The sequence below is a fragment of the Oncorhynchus clarkii genome, chromosome 11 (assembly GCF_045791955.1).
Source record: "Oncorhynchus clarkii lewisi isolate Uvic-CL-2024 chromosome 11, UVic_Ocla_1.0, whole genome shotgun sequence".
NCBI lineage: Eukaryota > Metazoa > Chordata > Actinopteri > Salmoniformes > Salmonidae > Oncorhynchus > Oncorhynchus clarkii.
This window is the reverse complement of record NC_092157.1, coordinates 19,187,781-19,202,419: the sequence shown is the minus strand read 5'-3', so window position 1 is coordinate 19,202,419 and position 14,639 is coordinate 19,187,781. Positions and strand designations below refer to the sequence as shown.

General features: G+C 42.3%; 1 protein-coding gene across 1 annotated transcript in view; it reads left to right on the top strand.

The window, feature by feature from the left end:
• The window catches only part of LOC139420325 (catenin (cadherin-associated protein), delta 2a), a 383,017-nt gene that overhangs the window by 164,658 nt on the left and 203,720 nt on the right, over positions 1 to 14,639 (top strand). Inside the window, exons 4-5 of the mRNA XM_071170302.1 lie at positions 10,872 to 10,906; positions 11,127 to 11,246. Of these exons, the coding sequence (XP_071026403.1) occupies positions 10,872 to 10,906; positions 11,127 to 11,246 (155 nt within the window). The remainder of the gene's footprint in view (positions 1 to 10,871; positions 10,907 to 11,126; positions 11,247 to 14,639) is intronic.

Genomic DNA, 14,639 nt, shown 5'->3' with positions numbered 1-14,639 from the left:
CAACAACCTCTGGTCCACAGAACAGACCTTCTGTATTCTAGTCCTTCAACAACCTCTGTTCCACAGAACAGACCTTCTGTATTCTAGTCCTTCAACAACCTCTGTTCCACAGAACAGACCTTCTGTATTCTAGTCCTTCAACAACCTCTGGTCCACAGAACAGACCTTCTGTATTCTAGTACTTCAACAACCTCTGTTCCACAGAACAGACAGACCTTCTGTATTCTAGTCCTTCAACAACCTCTGTTCCACAGAACAGACCTTCTGTATTCTAGTCCTTCAACAACCTCTGGTCCACAGAACAGACCTTCTGTATTCTAGTCCTTCAACAACCTCTGGTCCACAGAACAGACAGACCTTCTGTATTCTAGTACTTCAACAACCTCTGGTTCACAGAACAGACCTTCTGTATTCTAGTCCTTCAACAACCTCTGGTCCACAGAACAGACCTTCTGTATTCTAGTCCTTCAACAACCTCTGGTTCACAGAACAGACAGACCTTCTGTATTCTAGTACTTCAACAACCTCTGTTCCACAGAACAGAAAGGAACTTCTGGCGATGTAGTCCTAGAGATACACAGATATCTTCCAAGTCGCAAAAAAAGCAGCTCTCTGGTCACACTGAATAAGTTATTTGTCATCCACAGGGAAATATTACTCTCGGAAATGTCTTTATATTCTCCCAGCTGGTTCTCCTTTAAAGATAACACTCATTAAATAGGCTGTTCACACTAGCTAGGGCTGTTACGAGTAATCACGCACGCACGCGCGCACACACATACACTTATTACAATCAACAGGGCCATCAAGTAAAACATGTTTTGCTTGCGCTACAGATGGCTATATCGATCTGCTAATACAGGACTAGTGCACGACTTTTGTGAATAAAATAATTAATTTGCATTTTATTGCATGACATAAGTATTTGATACATCCAACGATTTTCTTTTGGGTTCAGGTCTGGAGACTGGCTAGGCCACTCCAGAACCTCGAGATGCTTCTTACAGAGCCAGTACTTAGTTGCCCTGGCTGTGTGTTTCGGGTTGTTGTCATGCTGGAAGACCCAGCCACGACCCATCTTCATTGCTCTTACTAAGGGAAGGAGGTTGTTGGCCAATATATCGCGATACATGGCCCCATCCATCCTCCCCTAAATACGATACAGCCGTCCTGTCCCCTTTGCAGAAAAGCATCCCCAAAGAATGATGTTTCCACCTCCATGCTTCACAGTTGGGATGGTGTTCTTGGGGTTGTACTCATCCTTCTTCTTCCTCCAAACACGGCGAATGGAGTTTAGACCAAAAAGCTCTAGTTTTGTCTCATCAGACCACATGACCTTCTCCCATTCCTCCTCTGGATCATCCAGATGGTCATTGGCAAACTTCAGACAGGCCTGGACATGCGCTGGCTTGAGCAGGGGTACCTTGCGTGCGCTGCAGGATTTTAATCCATGACGGCGTAGTGTGTTACTAATGGTTTTCTTTGAGACTGTGGTCCCAGCTCTCTTCAGGTCATTGACCAGGTCCTGCCATGTAGTTCTGGGCTGATCCCTTACCTTCCTCATGATCATTAATGCCCCACGAGGTGAGATCTTGCATGGAGCCCCAGACCGAGAGTAATTGACCGTCATCTTGAACTTCTTCCATTTTCTAATTATTGTGCCAACAGTTGTTGCCTTCTCACCAAGCTGCTTGCCTAATGTCCTGTAGCCCATCCCAGCCTTGTGCAGGTCTACAATTTTATCCCTGATGTCCTTACACAGCTCTTTGGTCTTGGACATTGTGGAGAGGTTGGAGTCTGTTTGATTTAGTGTGTGGACAGGTGTCTTTTATACAGGTAACGAGTTCAAACAGGTGCAGTTAATACAGGTAATGAGTGGAGAACAGGAGGGCTTCTTAAAGAAAAACTAACAGGTCTGTGAGACCCGGAATTCTTACTGGTTGGTAGGTGATCAAATACTTATGTCATGCAATAAAATGCAAATGAATTACTTAAAAATCATACAATGTGATTTTCTGGATTTTTGTTTTAGATTCTGTCTCTCACAGTTGAAGTGTACCTATGATAAAAATTACAGACCTCTACATGCTTTGTAAGTAGGAAAACCTGCAAAATCGGCAGTGTATCAAATACTGGTTCTCCCCACTGTATTTGCATTGCAGCGATGCCACACAAACAGAGAAGCCTTTCCCTTGGCAATCATAAAAAGAGAAGCCATGCCCATCATATAAAGAGAAGCCATGCCCATCATAAAAATATAAGCCATGCCCATCATATAAAGAGAAGCCATGCCCATCATAAAAAGATAAGCCATGCCCATAGCCATCATAAAAAGTCACAGGTCGTTAGGCTACTTTTTCAGTAATTTTAAAAAAATTAAGAAACTTAGATCTAGAACTGGCCATTACTGTGCCATCGACAAAGCAATGGTCCAACACATGCATGCTGTAATAAATACGATAGGAGACAGACGCTGGTTTCAAGCGCAAGGTGAAGCAGATGTTTATTGGGAAAGGACCACAGGAGGAGACAGGTAGCTGGGTCCAGGGACAGGCAGAAGAGAGTCCCTACAGGTACAGTACAGTACAGGCAGGGGGAAGGTGAATGACGTAGTTCGGGAGATCAGGCAAGAGGTTGATGACAGGAAATCAGATAGGCAAAAGTACAGGCAGGGAATAGACAAAAAACATTGTTAGTGAGGATGTCCAAAAACTACGATAAACAGGAGGACTAATATTGAAATTAACAGCGCTCCGAATAGAATGTTGACAAATACAAACAATACCTCACAATGATGGGGTGCAATGAACTGAACTCAATAGTGTGTGTAAATTACCTACAGTGATCAGATCAGAATTCAGGTGATTGGGATCTGGGGCGTGAGCTGCGTTCAGGGGATCTACGTGTTTGAGAGTGTGAGTTGGAAGAAGACGTTACACATGCGTTTGGATGCAGGAATGTCCAACGAGAACACGAAAAGTTTTGCCTCAATTGGCATCATCTAGTTTATATCCAGGTAAATGCCATCATTGTTACAATGACTAATTTTGAGAAATGATTTGGTGATATTCTTATGAAAAAAGGAATAGGCTATATTACACGAATTGGGTTTTGTTTGAGGATTTTGTAAAAACGTGCTTTTACATTATGTGCCAATTGCGCAACCCCCAAGCAACCCAAAACATGCATTGTGGTTTTGGATGATAGGCTATAATGCAATTCAACACTAGACTGTCAGTGGCAGAGAAATTGGGCAGAATGTTGTTTTGTTGCCTGATTTACAGACGGCTAAATTGGCCCGCTAAAACAGGACTAGTAAAGGCCCAGTGAACTACTTTAGTGATTTAAAAAATATTGTTTTTTCAGGGGATGCTGCAGAACCTTCAGCACCCCTACTTCCCGCAGTTATGGATTAGAGGTATTATATCAAGTTATTAGATGTCATTTAGGCTTTACATAGAAGTAATCCCCATCTGGCCTGCTAAACTTGGCCTGCTATTGATGGTATAAATAAAACTGTGTGAAAGCTGGATTCCCATTAATACACATCTGCACACTGATTGTTGTCACAGAAACACTGTTCCAGTTCGTCACGGTAATGACAGCCTGTCAATAAGCACTGTTTGGGCTTGAGCACAGTGAGAGGACGAGACAATGTGAATGCAAATGTCAAATTCAAAACAATGTGAAAACTCCTGGGTGGAGAGAGAGAGAGATTTGAATTATGGTAGTTGATTTTGTATCTTAACTGTGTGTGTGTGTGTGTGTGTGTGTGTGTGTGTGTGTGTGTGTGTGTGTGTGTGTGTGTGTGTGTGTGTGTGTGTGTGTGTGTGTGTGTGTGTGTGTGTGTGTATAAAGGTTAGGGAAAATAGGATTTTGAATGGGACTGAATTGTGTGTCGCCGCAAGGTTAGTTAGACAAGACTGTTTGTGTGTGTATGTGTGTGTGAGTGCATATGAACGTGTGTGCTTGGGTGTTACTGCTGATAATTACATTTTAAAACACACCTGTTAGTTTTCCCGCATTGGTGCTAAAACATCTGTTAACTCCAGCTAAAATGACCCTGCTATTATCTTAACTCTGATATGATGCTTCCCTCTGTGCAGATACAGATAATGAAAGAACTCCACAATGCATAATACACCATGGAGAGATTATGTGGCATAATGTGCGCATAACATTTTGGCCATGATGAGAATATGAAATGTTACGGTGGTAAAAATGTTAAATACTGCTTCGTGAGTACGTATAACTACACATACAAATATGAGACACACACTAGCCCCGTACTGTGGCAGTGGAATTAGGAGTGGACACTCTCCAATCTAGAATTCTATGTCAGGGTTTCATTGGGATTAACAGAGATGATAATTTGGTACTTTAGTGGGATTGGGGGAATTACGCTGCTCTGCTGTACACAGACCAGGATTAACACAGATTATAGGGACTAACACAGCTGGTTATTCCCACTGGGTTTTCACCTATGGTGGCCCAACCAGTGTGTGGTGGGTCCAGTAATGCTGTCAAACCCGTGATTACTCGAAATGTATGAATGTGTTGACCTGCAGTTAACCCCTTCTCGAACAACGTTGTCACACACACACACACACACTTGTTATCTAACTGTGTAAGAACGCTCATTCACTCACAGCTAAAGTGTGCAGTGTGCCATAACCTATGGACACCAATGCCAATATTCCAGCCAGGTCACTCAAGATACAATGTGATATTTGACATTTTTCCAGGTCCCCAGCATGTCGGGAGATGTATTCAAATCTTGCCTCTAGGGGCAACGGTGAGCGCTATTTCTATCAAGTAGACTTGCGGCTTGCTAGGGCATTATGGACGAGGGTGGCAGATGGGCATAAGCCGCAAGCTCTGCTCCAAGTGTCATGTGTTCAATCCCAGTGGTAGGCACACATTTTTGTTTGTTTGTTTCAATCCTATTCCAAACCTTAACCCTTACTTTAACCATTCGGAATCAACGTCTAAACTTAACCGTTGAGTTGTTTCTGTTGTATCCCTATCCAAACCTTAACCTTTACCTTAGACAGATATTTCACTCAAATGATACTGTTTCCACATGCTAAAGTTTTAGCATTTGTGGCACAAATCCGATTTAAGTCATGGGACCAATGTTAGCATTTTTTGCACATCATTTCCAAATCATCTGAATGTATCTAAAATGTATTGTGAAGCCCAACAGAGTCACTTCTAGATGATTTGAACATGAAGATGTTAATATAGGTCCCATGACTTGAATGGGATTAGTGCCAGGGGAACTAAACCCAAGTATTAGGGCTGAAACAGTTTGTACTGTAGGTTTGGGGTCACTGTTCAGTTAAGTTTCAGTACAGCGGGAAAATGAAATGCCAACAGTTACTGTAGTTCATTATTGTTCATTTAAGAAAAGACAAGGTGCTGGTTTTCCTGATTGTGAAAACAAGCAATATGACTGCGAAATCAATATGTTAACATGACTCAGGCATTGAATAGGCTTATGCTATAATGCTTGGTTGCACAGAGAAAAAGATGCACACTTGTGTGACTATCATAAAAGGGGCATGTCTTTAGCACGGTACTTCTCGTCTCCCACTCCGGGGTAATGTGATGGGATGTCACTGTTAAGTAGCTCTCTGTGGCCCTGGAGCTCCATTCATCTGTAGTAAGCACAACACAGGGTGCAGGGGCCAATTAATTGGCAACTTCAGCTTTGGCTTGCTTATATACAGCAAGTACTATCTGTTTGCTGAAATGGGTTCTAGAGGGAAGTTCGTAATGTGGCTCAAGCACTTTCACGACGTGCTGAAACTCCTATTCTCAACCACCAAGAGTGGGCGCATATCCGCGGCTACAAAAACCTTTCGCTCTTGTCATTTCCTTGGCCCGGTTAGAATCAGCTGCGAAGGGCTGCTTGAATGCAGAGGGGAGACGAGGTTGTATTGTTGTTTCTTTCTGTTTCTATCTTGCTCCGGTGGTAAGAATACGTGGGTGATTTCAGTGTAAATGTGTCGGTGTTGGCAGCTGCATCGGCTCGTTGAGCTGTGGCGACATCCTATTAACGTTTTATCCACAAGTCTGTCAATCGGCGTTGTAGTGGGAAGCCAAAATGTTGCCAAACTGGAGATTGAAACGATGATGGAGGATCCACCTGGTTTATCAACCCACCCCTCACCATCGTACAGAACTAGTTCCCGGCTGCGCCTCACAAAAGGACAATTTGAAACGCACCAATTAAGATTAGAATTTTGATTACAAGGTGTGCATAAAGTTGTCTTAACGGAAAAGCCTGAAATGTTTTTTTCAGATCAGATTTACTCAAGAGGCACACAACGCAGCATGGTGTCATAGAATTACAACATTATGTTAAGTTCTCACTCTCTGTTTTTCTTAGAGGCAACATAATAGGGTTCTTAGAACTCTCATGTGTCTGTGTGAAGAGGGAGAAGCCTCTGAGATGTAACGTTGACAGTAGATTTACGATGGCTTGGTGATAAGACAACATTCCATTCCATGATTAGTGTCGGTGTGCCTGTCTGTTGGTGCCAGGGAGACCCAATCTCCAGTTTATTTAAGGAAAAGATGTAGTATTCTAGGTTGTATTAGTATGTTTGTATAAGCAAGCAGTAAATGAACTAGAGACAGACATTTGGCGCCATGTAAATCTTGATGTCTGTTGCATGAGAGCACAATGTACCTTTGTATCATTTTCACGTATCTGTTCTTCGTCACAAGGACTCAGGAAGACTATAAGAGTTGTAACCTAACCCTGTTTATTTTGGGCTTTAACAAAGAATGATGTACTGTAATGATGCTTAATTTAGAGTTATTAATGTAACTTCAGTTGTTCTACAAATGTTGGGATATATGTTTTGATTTTTAATACATTGTAAGGCTGCATGATGAGACTAATGATGATTTGAAAAAAGTATCTTGAAAGGCATGAGCTCTGCTTTTTGTTTTGCTCAGGCTGTACACACTTCAAAAGTCTCTCATTCATATTTTGACAAGCACTTGATAATGCCTTAAATTTCACAGAGGCATCTCCTTTGTGGCCGTAATGCACCCTAAAAAAATTGATTCCTTTTGTGACCCGAAGTGCTCCATTGTGCCCTTCTCCCTGAGTGTCCTGCGAAATCCGAAGCGCTTCTCTCTCGCATGGCTCTCCATCATGTGATCTGGCCTTTCTCACAAGCTACAAGTGAAGACAGACACATCTGGGAAGCAACTGCGCACCTCTTCCGAGGTGCATATTGAAGATATTGGAAGAACTAGTCTATGTCAATCTACTATCCCACATAGTACAAAAGTCAATCTATTCTATTATGTGTGCGAGAAATAAATATTCCAAACATAGTCTGGGACAGTTGTGGGATGCGATAGATCCCAAATTAATACAACCACTAGCATAAACTATTCAGCAATTTCTGCACATATTCATCGCAGCAGTGCGAACATGGTAGTAGGCTATAAGCGCTAATGTTCCATTAGCGGAAATCACCATTATCAAAAGTGACCACAAATGCAATTATGCATGTAATGCTTTTATTATAAAGGTGCATTTTTATGGTGAAAATGATCTTCCCCAAACTGGAAACTCACACGTTGCTTATATATGCCAGTTAGGCTCTACACCCCTTGTAAAGCGGATTAATGCGCTTCATTTTAAGAAGTTATTTGGCCACTTTAGTTTGTACAAACCTTATAAAAACATATAGGCCTATGTGCTTGGCTACATGACTATGATTCGAAAATTTGGGGGAAAAAGGCATTTTTTCTTATGCTGGGCATCATTCACAAGTGATAAACTAATATTGTCACCCATCAGACTATTCTTGATTTAATCTTGTCTTTACATATACTAAATAATATATGTGTGACATTGGTTTTGATTTAGAATGGACCATTATCATGCTTCTGTCTCAAGACTGGGGCAGGGGAAAACATACATGTCATCTATGCACTTATATAGTGAATGGAGGAAGCGTTTCCCCTGGTTCATTTTCATGCCAGCCAGGTAGGCTATTCTCCTGTTGTAAAGAGAACCAATGTGCTTAATATTAGGAAAGTTAAATAAATATAAATATAGTAGGCCTAACCTATAGAAAGCTTTGTATTTTTATTAGAGGCCATCACTCTGTTTTCTCCCTCGATTGCATAGCCAATAGAAATGTTGCGCAACACGAGCACATTGGCTCTCATGAAGTGTTTGATTAGATTTTTGAACACATTTGCATTGCTGTCAGAGTGGTTACAGAGACAATAGAGTGCTGAGTACCAGGCAGTTAGCACGTTTGGTAGGCTACTAATGACCATCAGCAGCATCAGAACTTGGAGAAGCCTAATTACCGTGCCTTCATTACTCGTGACCGCAGGTGTGGCTTTAATACGGTCACCGCAACAGCCCCAATAGAGGATCCAGGCAGGCCGGAATAAAAACATTGTCATTTTTTTTATTAAATACTTAACTTCTCCAGCCCTCTCCCCCCCCCCTCTCCTTCTCCCTCTTCCCCCCTCTCCCTCTTTCTCCCTCTGTAATGTCCTCCATCTATTTTACACTGGAAGCTCTACTGCAGTGCAATTAGGGGCAAGACCTGGGTGCACACACACACACACACACACACACACACACACACGCACACACACTGCCATGGTCTATGTGATCACCAGGATCACGAGGGGAGCTCGTGACCCAGTGATCCCTCTAATTGTGTGTTTCTGCATAGCCTGCTATAGTGTTTCTGAGAGAGAGAGAGAGAGAGATATCACAAAAAGCTATTCATACATCGCCCTAAACATCGGCGCCACAGGTAACTTCCACAAAGCTGTGAACGATCTGAGAGACAAGGCAAGAAGGGCCTTCTACGCCATCAAAAATAACATAAAATTTGACATACCTATTAGGATCTGGTTAAAATACTTGAATCAGTTATAAAACCCATTACCCTATATGGTTGTGAGGTCTGGGGTCTGCTCATCAACCAAGACTTCACAAAATGGGACAAACACCAAACTGACTCTGCATGCAGAATTCTGCAGAAATATCCCCAGTGTACAACAAAAAACACAAAATAATGCATGCAGAGCAGAATTAGGCAGATACCTGCTTATTATCAAAATCCAGAAAAGAGACGTTAAATTCTATAACCACTTAAAAGGAAGCGATTGTCACGCGCTGACCTTAGATATCTCTGTTTTTCTATATCTTTTGGTTAGGTCAGGGTGTGACTAGGGTGGGTACTCAAATTTTTGTATGTCTAGGGGTTTTGTATGTCTAGGGGTTTTTGTATGTCCATGTTGGCCTGATATGGTTCCCAATCAGAGATAGCTGTTTATCGTTGTCTCTGATTGGGATCATATTTAGGTAGCCATTTTCCTCATTTGTTTAGATGCCTGTCTACACTAATTTGTATAGTTTCATGTTTCGTTCGTTGGTTTTGTTGTTTTGTTAAGTGTTTCATTCATTAAAATAGAATATCCCTATACCACGCTGCGCCTTGGTCTCACTCATACGACGAATGTGACAGTGATTCCCAAACCTTCCATAACAAAGCAGAGATATGAACCTGGAGAAGAGTCCCCTAAGCAAACTGGTGCTGAGGCTCTGTTCACAAACACAAACAGACCCCACAGAGCCCCAGGACAGCAACACAATTAGACCCAACCAAATCATAAGAAATCAAAAAGATAACTACTTGACACATTGGAAAGAATCTACAAAACATCTGAACAAACGGCCCTCAACAGAGAGTACACAGTGACAGAATACCTGACCACTGTGACTGACATAAAATGAAGGAAAGCTTGACTATGTACAGACTCAGTGAGTATAGCCTTGCAATTGAGAGAGGCTGCCATAGCCTGTCTTCTCTTGAGATCCAGGTCTGCCTATGTGCACACTGCCCACAAAATGAGGTGAAAACAGAGCTTCCTAACCTCCTGCCAAATGTATGACCATGTTAGAGACACATATTTCCTTCAGATTAGACAGACACTCAAAGAATACGAAAACAAATCCAATTTTGATGCCATAACAGCAGCAAGATTTGTGACCTGTTGCCATAAGAAAAGGGCAACCAGTGAAGAACAAACACCATTGTAAATATAGTATTTATGTTGATTTATTATCCTTATCCTTTTTGTACTTGAACTATTTGCACATGGTTATAACACTGTACATAGCCATTATATGACATTTGATATGTTTCTATTCCTTTGGAACGTTTGTGAGTGTAATGTTTACTGTTCATTTTATATACTCAGCTTTGTACTCAGCTTTGTTCTCTCAAGAGGAAATCACTCTGTTACTGGCTCTCATTGATTGTCCTTGGGAGCTAGCTAACAGAGCAACATTAGCCTCCTAGCGTGGTCTATCCCTGATCCAGAAAAATAAAGAGGATGTGACAGCGATTTCACAGAAACAATGGAAAGTTCTATTTTTGTTTTACTTGCAATTTATTCCCTATTTTGACAATTATAAGGTTTGAAAAAGTCAGGATCGCTAGCAGAGGTCTTGGGGAGCCTTCCACTTCTAGGTTTGTGTAAACTTATGACTTCCTTCCTGGTAAGGCCTTGCTGTGGTCTCCTGGTGGCGAGTGGCTGTAGTCCGGACGGCCGCTGTCTTCTGTTCTGTTGGTGCTGAACTTCAGAATTCCTATTCAGTCGCTGTCCACTTCAATGGTGCTGAATCTCTGACCACTGCTATTACAGCTTTTATTATTTTTTTTAAATTTTTTTTTTTACCTCAGTTGTCTACAGTAAACAGTTTGAATATTTGATAACAACAATGAACTATGAGGTTACAGTATATTACTGTATAATAAACTCCATATTATGAGTTATTTTTCTTAACCTCAACTGTTTTCTTGCAGTTCGGCAGATGAGCAGTTTCGCTGGAACATCCAAGGTAGGCTAAACGTCAAATACTTTACTTTTTATAAGCCGTTTTTATTGATAATCACTATATAATATTTGATTATGCATATTTCATAAGAATACAACCAGATATCACCAACATGGACATCATCAAATTTGTGTGACATTGAAAATACACACCCTTTGTGGAGGTTGTATCACGACTGTGACCCAGACTAACCTGTTCCCCCTGTTTCCTGTTTCCTGTCCAGCTGATGGCCAGAAGGACATAGAGGATGAGCTGACCACAGGACTGGAGCTGGTCGACTCCTGCATCAGATCCCTGCAGGAGTCTGGAATACTGGACCCTCATCAATACAACACAGGAGAACGTGAGGACAACTCTTATTTTAATATGACAGGGTGTGTTTGTGTGTAACGTTCCCATTCTTTCTTTAGTCTCTTCCTATATATTGACGTGTTTCCTCTGGTGCAAGTTCCCGCTAAGAGCTCATTTAGGGACACGGAAGAAATAACACAAACACATTTGTAAGACATTTCCATCTCTCTGTCGTCAATGCTACCCCAAAGAGGTTTAGCCATCAGTTTGTATTTACTGAGAGCCCATTTCAGAAATGATATATTACAAAAGAAACCCAAACCAAACCGTTTAGTCTTACTGATGCACACACAGACTTTTCCTTTTGATAGAAGGAGAGTGGTTTATAAATGTAGTGTATCTCTCCTAATAGTCCTCAAAATGACAGTCATTCCACTGAGAGTCGAGGGGACTATTTAGTTGGAAAGAACAGAACACCCTCGGTTTGGATTTTCCTCTGTCAGTTCAGAAGCAGACAACATTATATTACACAAAAAGCTGATATACAAAACAGCATATACAGGCTTGTGTGTGTGTGTGTGTGTGTGTGTGTGTGTGTGTGTGTGTGTGTGTGTGTGTGTGTGTGTGTTGTGTGTGTTGTGTGTGTTGTGTGTGTGTGTGTGTGTGTGTGTGTGTGTGTGTGTGTGTGTGTGTGTGTGTGTGTGTGTGACATTCCCCCTCTCGCTGTGAAGCACAAAGTGGCGTTTGTTTAATAATTCATAGGAACCTAGAGCAGGAGAGGAGATGGGTGGAGGAGACGAGAGGAGGTTGCTGTGAAACTCTACTGCAGATAGTTTTAATCCCCGACTACACAGAGACAGATTAAGGATAGAACAGTCCTCTCTCTCATTTTAGCCGAAAACATATTGATGTGTTTGTTGGCATCATAAGGGAGTTCAGGGGGTGAAGGGCTGTTTGGATTCCCAGGCTTACAGCAAAACGAGAGAACTGTGCTTCTAAAAAGATGACACTTAAACCAAAACACAGAGAACCAAGTGTACACTCTTAAGCTGTATTCAAATACCCATACTAACCTAACATTAGGTAGCTAACACATACCGGTACATACAAGCAACTGCTGTAATGATATGCTATGCGGTTCGGTTCGTAAGGCTAGCATACCTAACAAATTGTCAGGCAACACAACGTGTAACGTAACTTATTTGAAAAGTCATAAATGTTTTATTCCATTGCTCAACATAATTTGTTAAATGAATGAATATTTACTTTTTGTACTTACATTTGTTATCCGCTCGTCTGACTTTTTCTTCAAATCTGAAATTCTTGTGAAGCCACGCCCATTTTCTGAAGATTTGCATTATGGGCCCCAAAAGCACAGAAATACTTCAAATTTTGCCGAATATAGTACGAAATCATTTGAAGCATTTAGCATACTAACTATATCCATACTATGACCAATAAGCATACTACATACTTAATTTACGTCATAAATAGTACAGTCAGTGCGGTTCGTATGAGTATTTCGAACGCAGCTTTAGAAAAAAGTTGTCCCCATAGGACAGGGATGGGCAACTGCCGGCCAGCAGGCCGCCCCCCTTTTGAAGGCCCTTGGATCAATGTATTTTTTTGTACTCAGTTGAGGTCGTAGAATACCACAAGGTTCAAGTTTGACATTTGTTTGTTCATCTGCAGTTTTTCTCTTGTTATGCCAGTCACTGATAGTCATTCAATTAGCCCCCATCAACTAAACATTTTTTAGATTGGTAAATGAGTCTAGCGGCCAGCTATCTAAACTTGTTATTATGGTTGAATTACCGGCCGCGTAATTTTGTTAGTCAGTCTGTCACAGATATCATATTAAAATGGCAAACATTTCTCTCCACCCTATGGAAAGATTTGTAGAAATTACCTCTAAAACAAAAACAAAATGGCTCTACACTGTCAAGCGGAGGGCTGCAATTTTTTTTTTCCAATGTGGTGGTGGGGGGGGGGGGGGGGGGGGGGGGGTCTGCACATGTGGGTACGCAGACCTGCGTGCAACTGCGATACCTCATGATGAGTTCAGAAATTCTGTGGCCCCCACCCCCATCAAAGATGCCCATCCCTGCCTTAGGAGAACCCTTTTTGGCTCCTGGTTAAGCCCTTTTTGGCTCCTGGTTAAGCCTTTTTTGGTTCCAGGGGAAACCCTATTGGATTTCATGTAGAACCCTATATGTTAAAGGTTCCACATGGAACCCAAAAGGGTTCTACCCCGAACGAAATTTTTCAAAGGGTTTCCTATGAGGACAGCTGAAGAACCCTTTTAGGTTCTAGATAGCCCCCCCCCCCCTTTTTTTTGTTGAATATAGTCCTGCATTTTTTGTTCCAGAGGTGGTAGAGATGGTGGTTAAAGGCTGTCATTTCCTGTTGGTTATGTAGAGAAATGTAAAAGCCTAAAAAGCCTAAGAGCACTTCTGGTGAGTTACACGCAACTTTCAACTAAATGTCAGACAAAGACAGAGTGGCTCAGATGAAAACTGTGTTTGTGGTGTGTGTGTGCTCTGCTGACATAAACATCAAAGGGAGCAGGAGGGACAATATGAGAGAGAGAGAGAGAGAGAGAGAGAGAGAGAGAGAGGGGGGGGGGGGGGGTGAGGGAGAGAAGAGTATTTTTCTCTCCAATAGGGAGTAGGAAAAGCCTGTGATTGATGTATTTAAGCACAGTGAGATATAGCACACGTCATGGACCTAACTACCGTTAAGTAAGCCCAGACCAACCCTGCCCCTTATCCCTGTGTGTGTACGTGTGCACCTATGTGTGTGTGTGTGTGTGTGTGTGTGACAGAGGACAACAGTATTGTTCTCCTCGCTCTGGAGAATGTATGCCGCTTCACCCAGCAGTGCTCCTCTCAAATGGAGGGTGGGTGTGTGTTCCCTCTCGTCCATGTAGAGTGTTGCTCTCTAAGGGAATGTGTTGTGTTGACCCAGAATGCTTAGCGTTCTGATGCTGATGGAGACTGATAGTGTAAACATGCTTAGGTCCAGTGTGTGTGTGTGTGTTTAAACATGGCACAGTTGAGAGTGACGTTACTCCACACAGCCCAGATCACAAATTAAACCATTTTAGGCTGAGAGACGCCAACACATAAATGACAGAAGGAAAGAGAGAACGTGAGAGAGATAGAGCTGTGATTAAAGAGAGAAATGCATGCTCGCTTACTCTCCTCACAATTTCTCACCCATCCCCCACTTCTCCTCCCCCCATCTTCTCCGCTCCTCTCCTCCGCTCCTCTCTCCTCCTCTTCTCCTCTCCTCTCACCCGTCCCCTCTTCTCCTATTTCACCCATCCCCCCTTCTCCCCTCCCCTCCTCCGCTCCTCTCCCCTCCCCTCCTCTGCTCCTCTCCTCTCTCCTCTTCCGCTCCTCTCCCCTCTCCTTCTCCGCTGCTCTCCTCTCTTCTTCTTTGC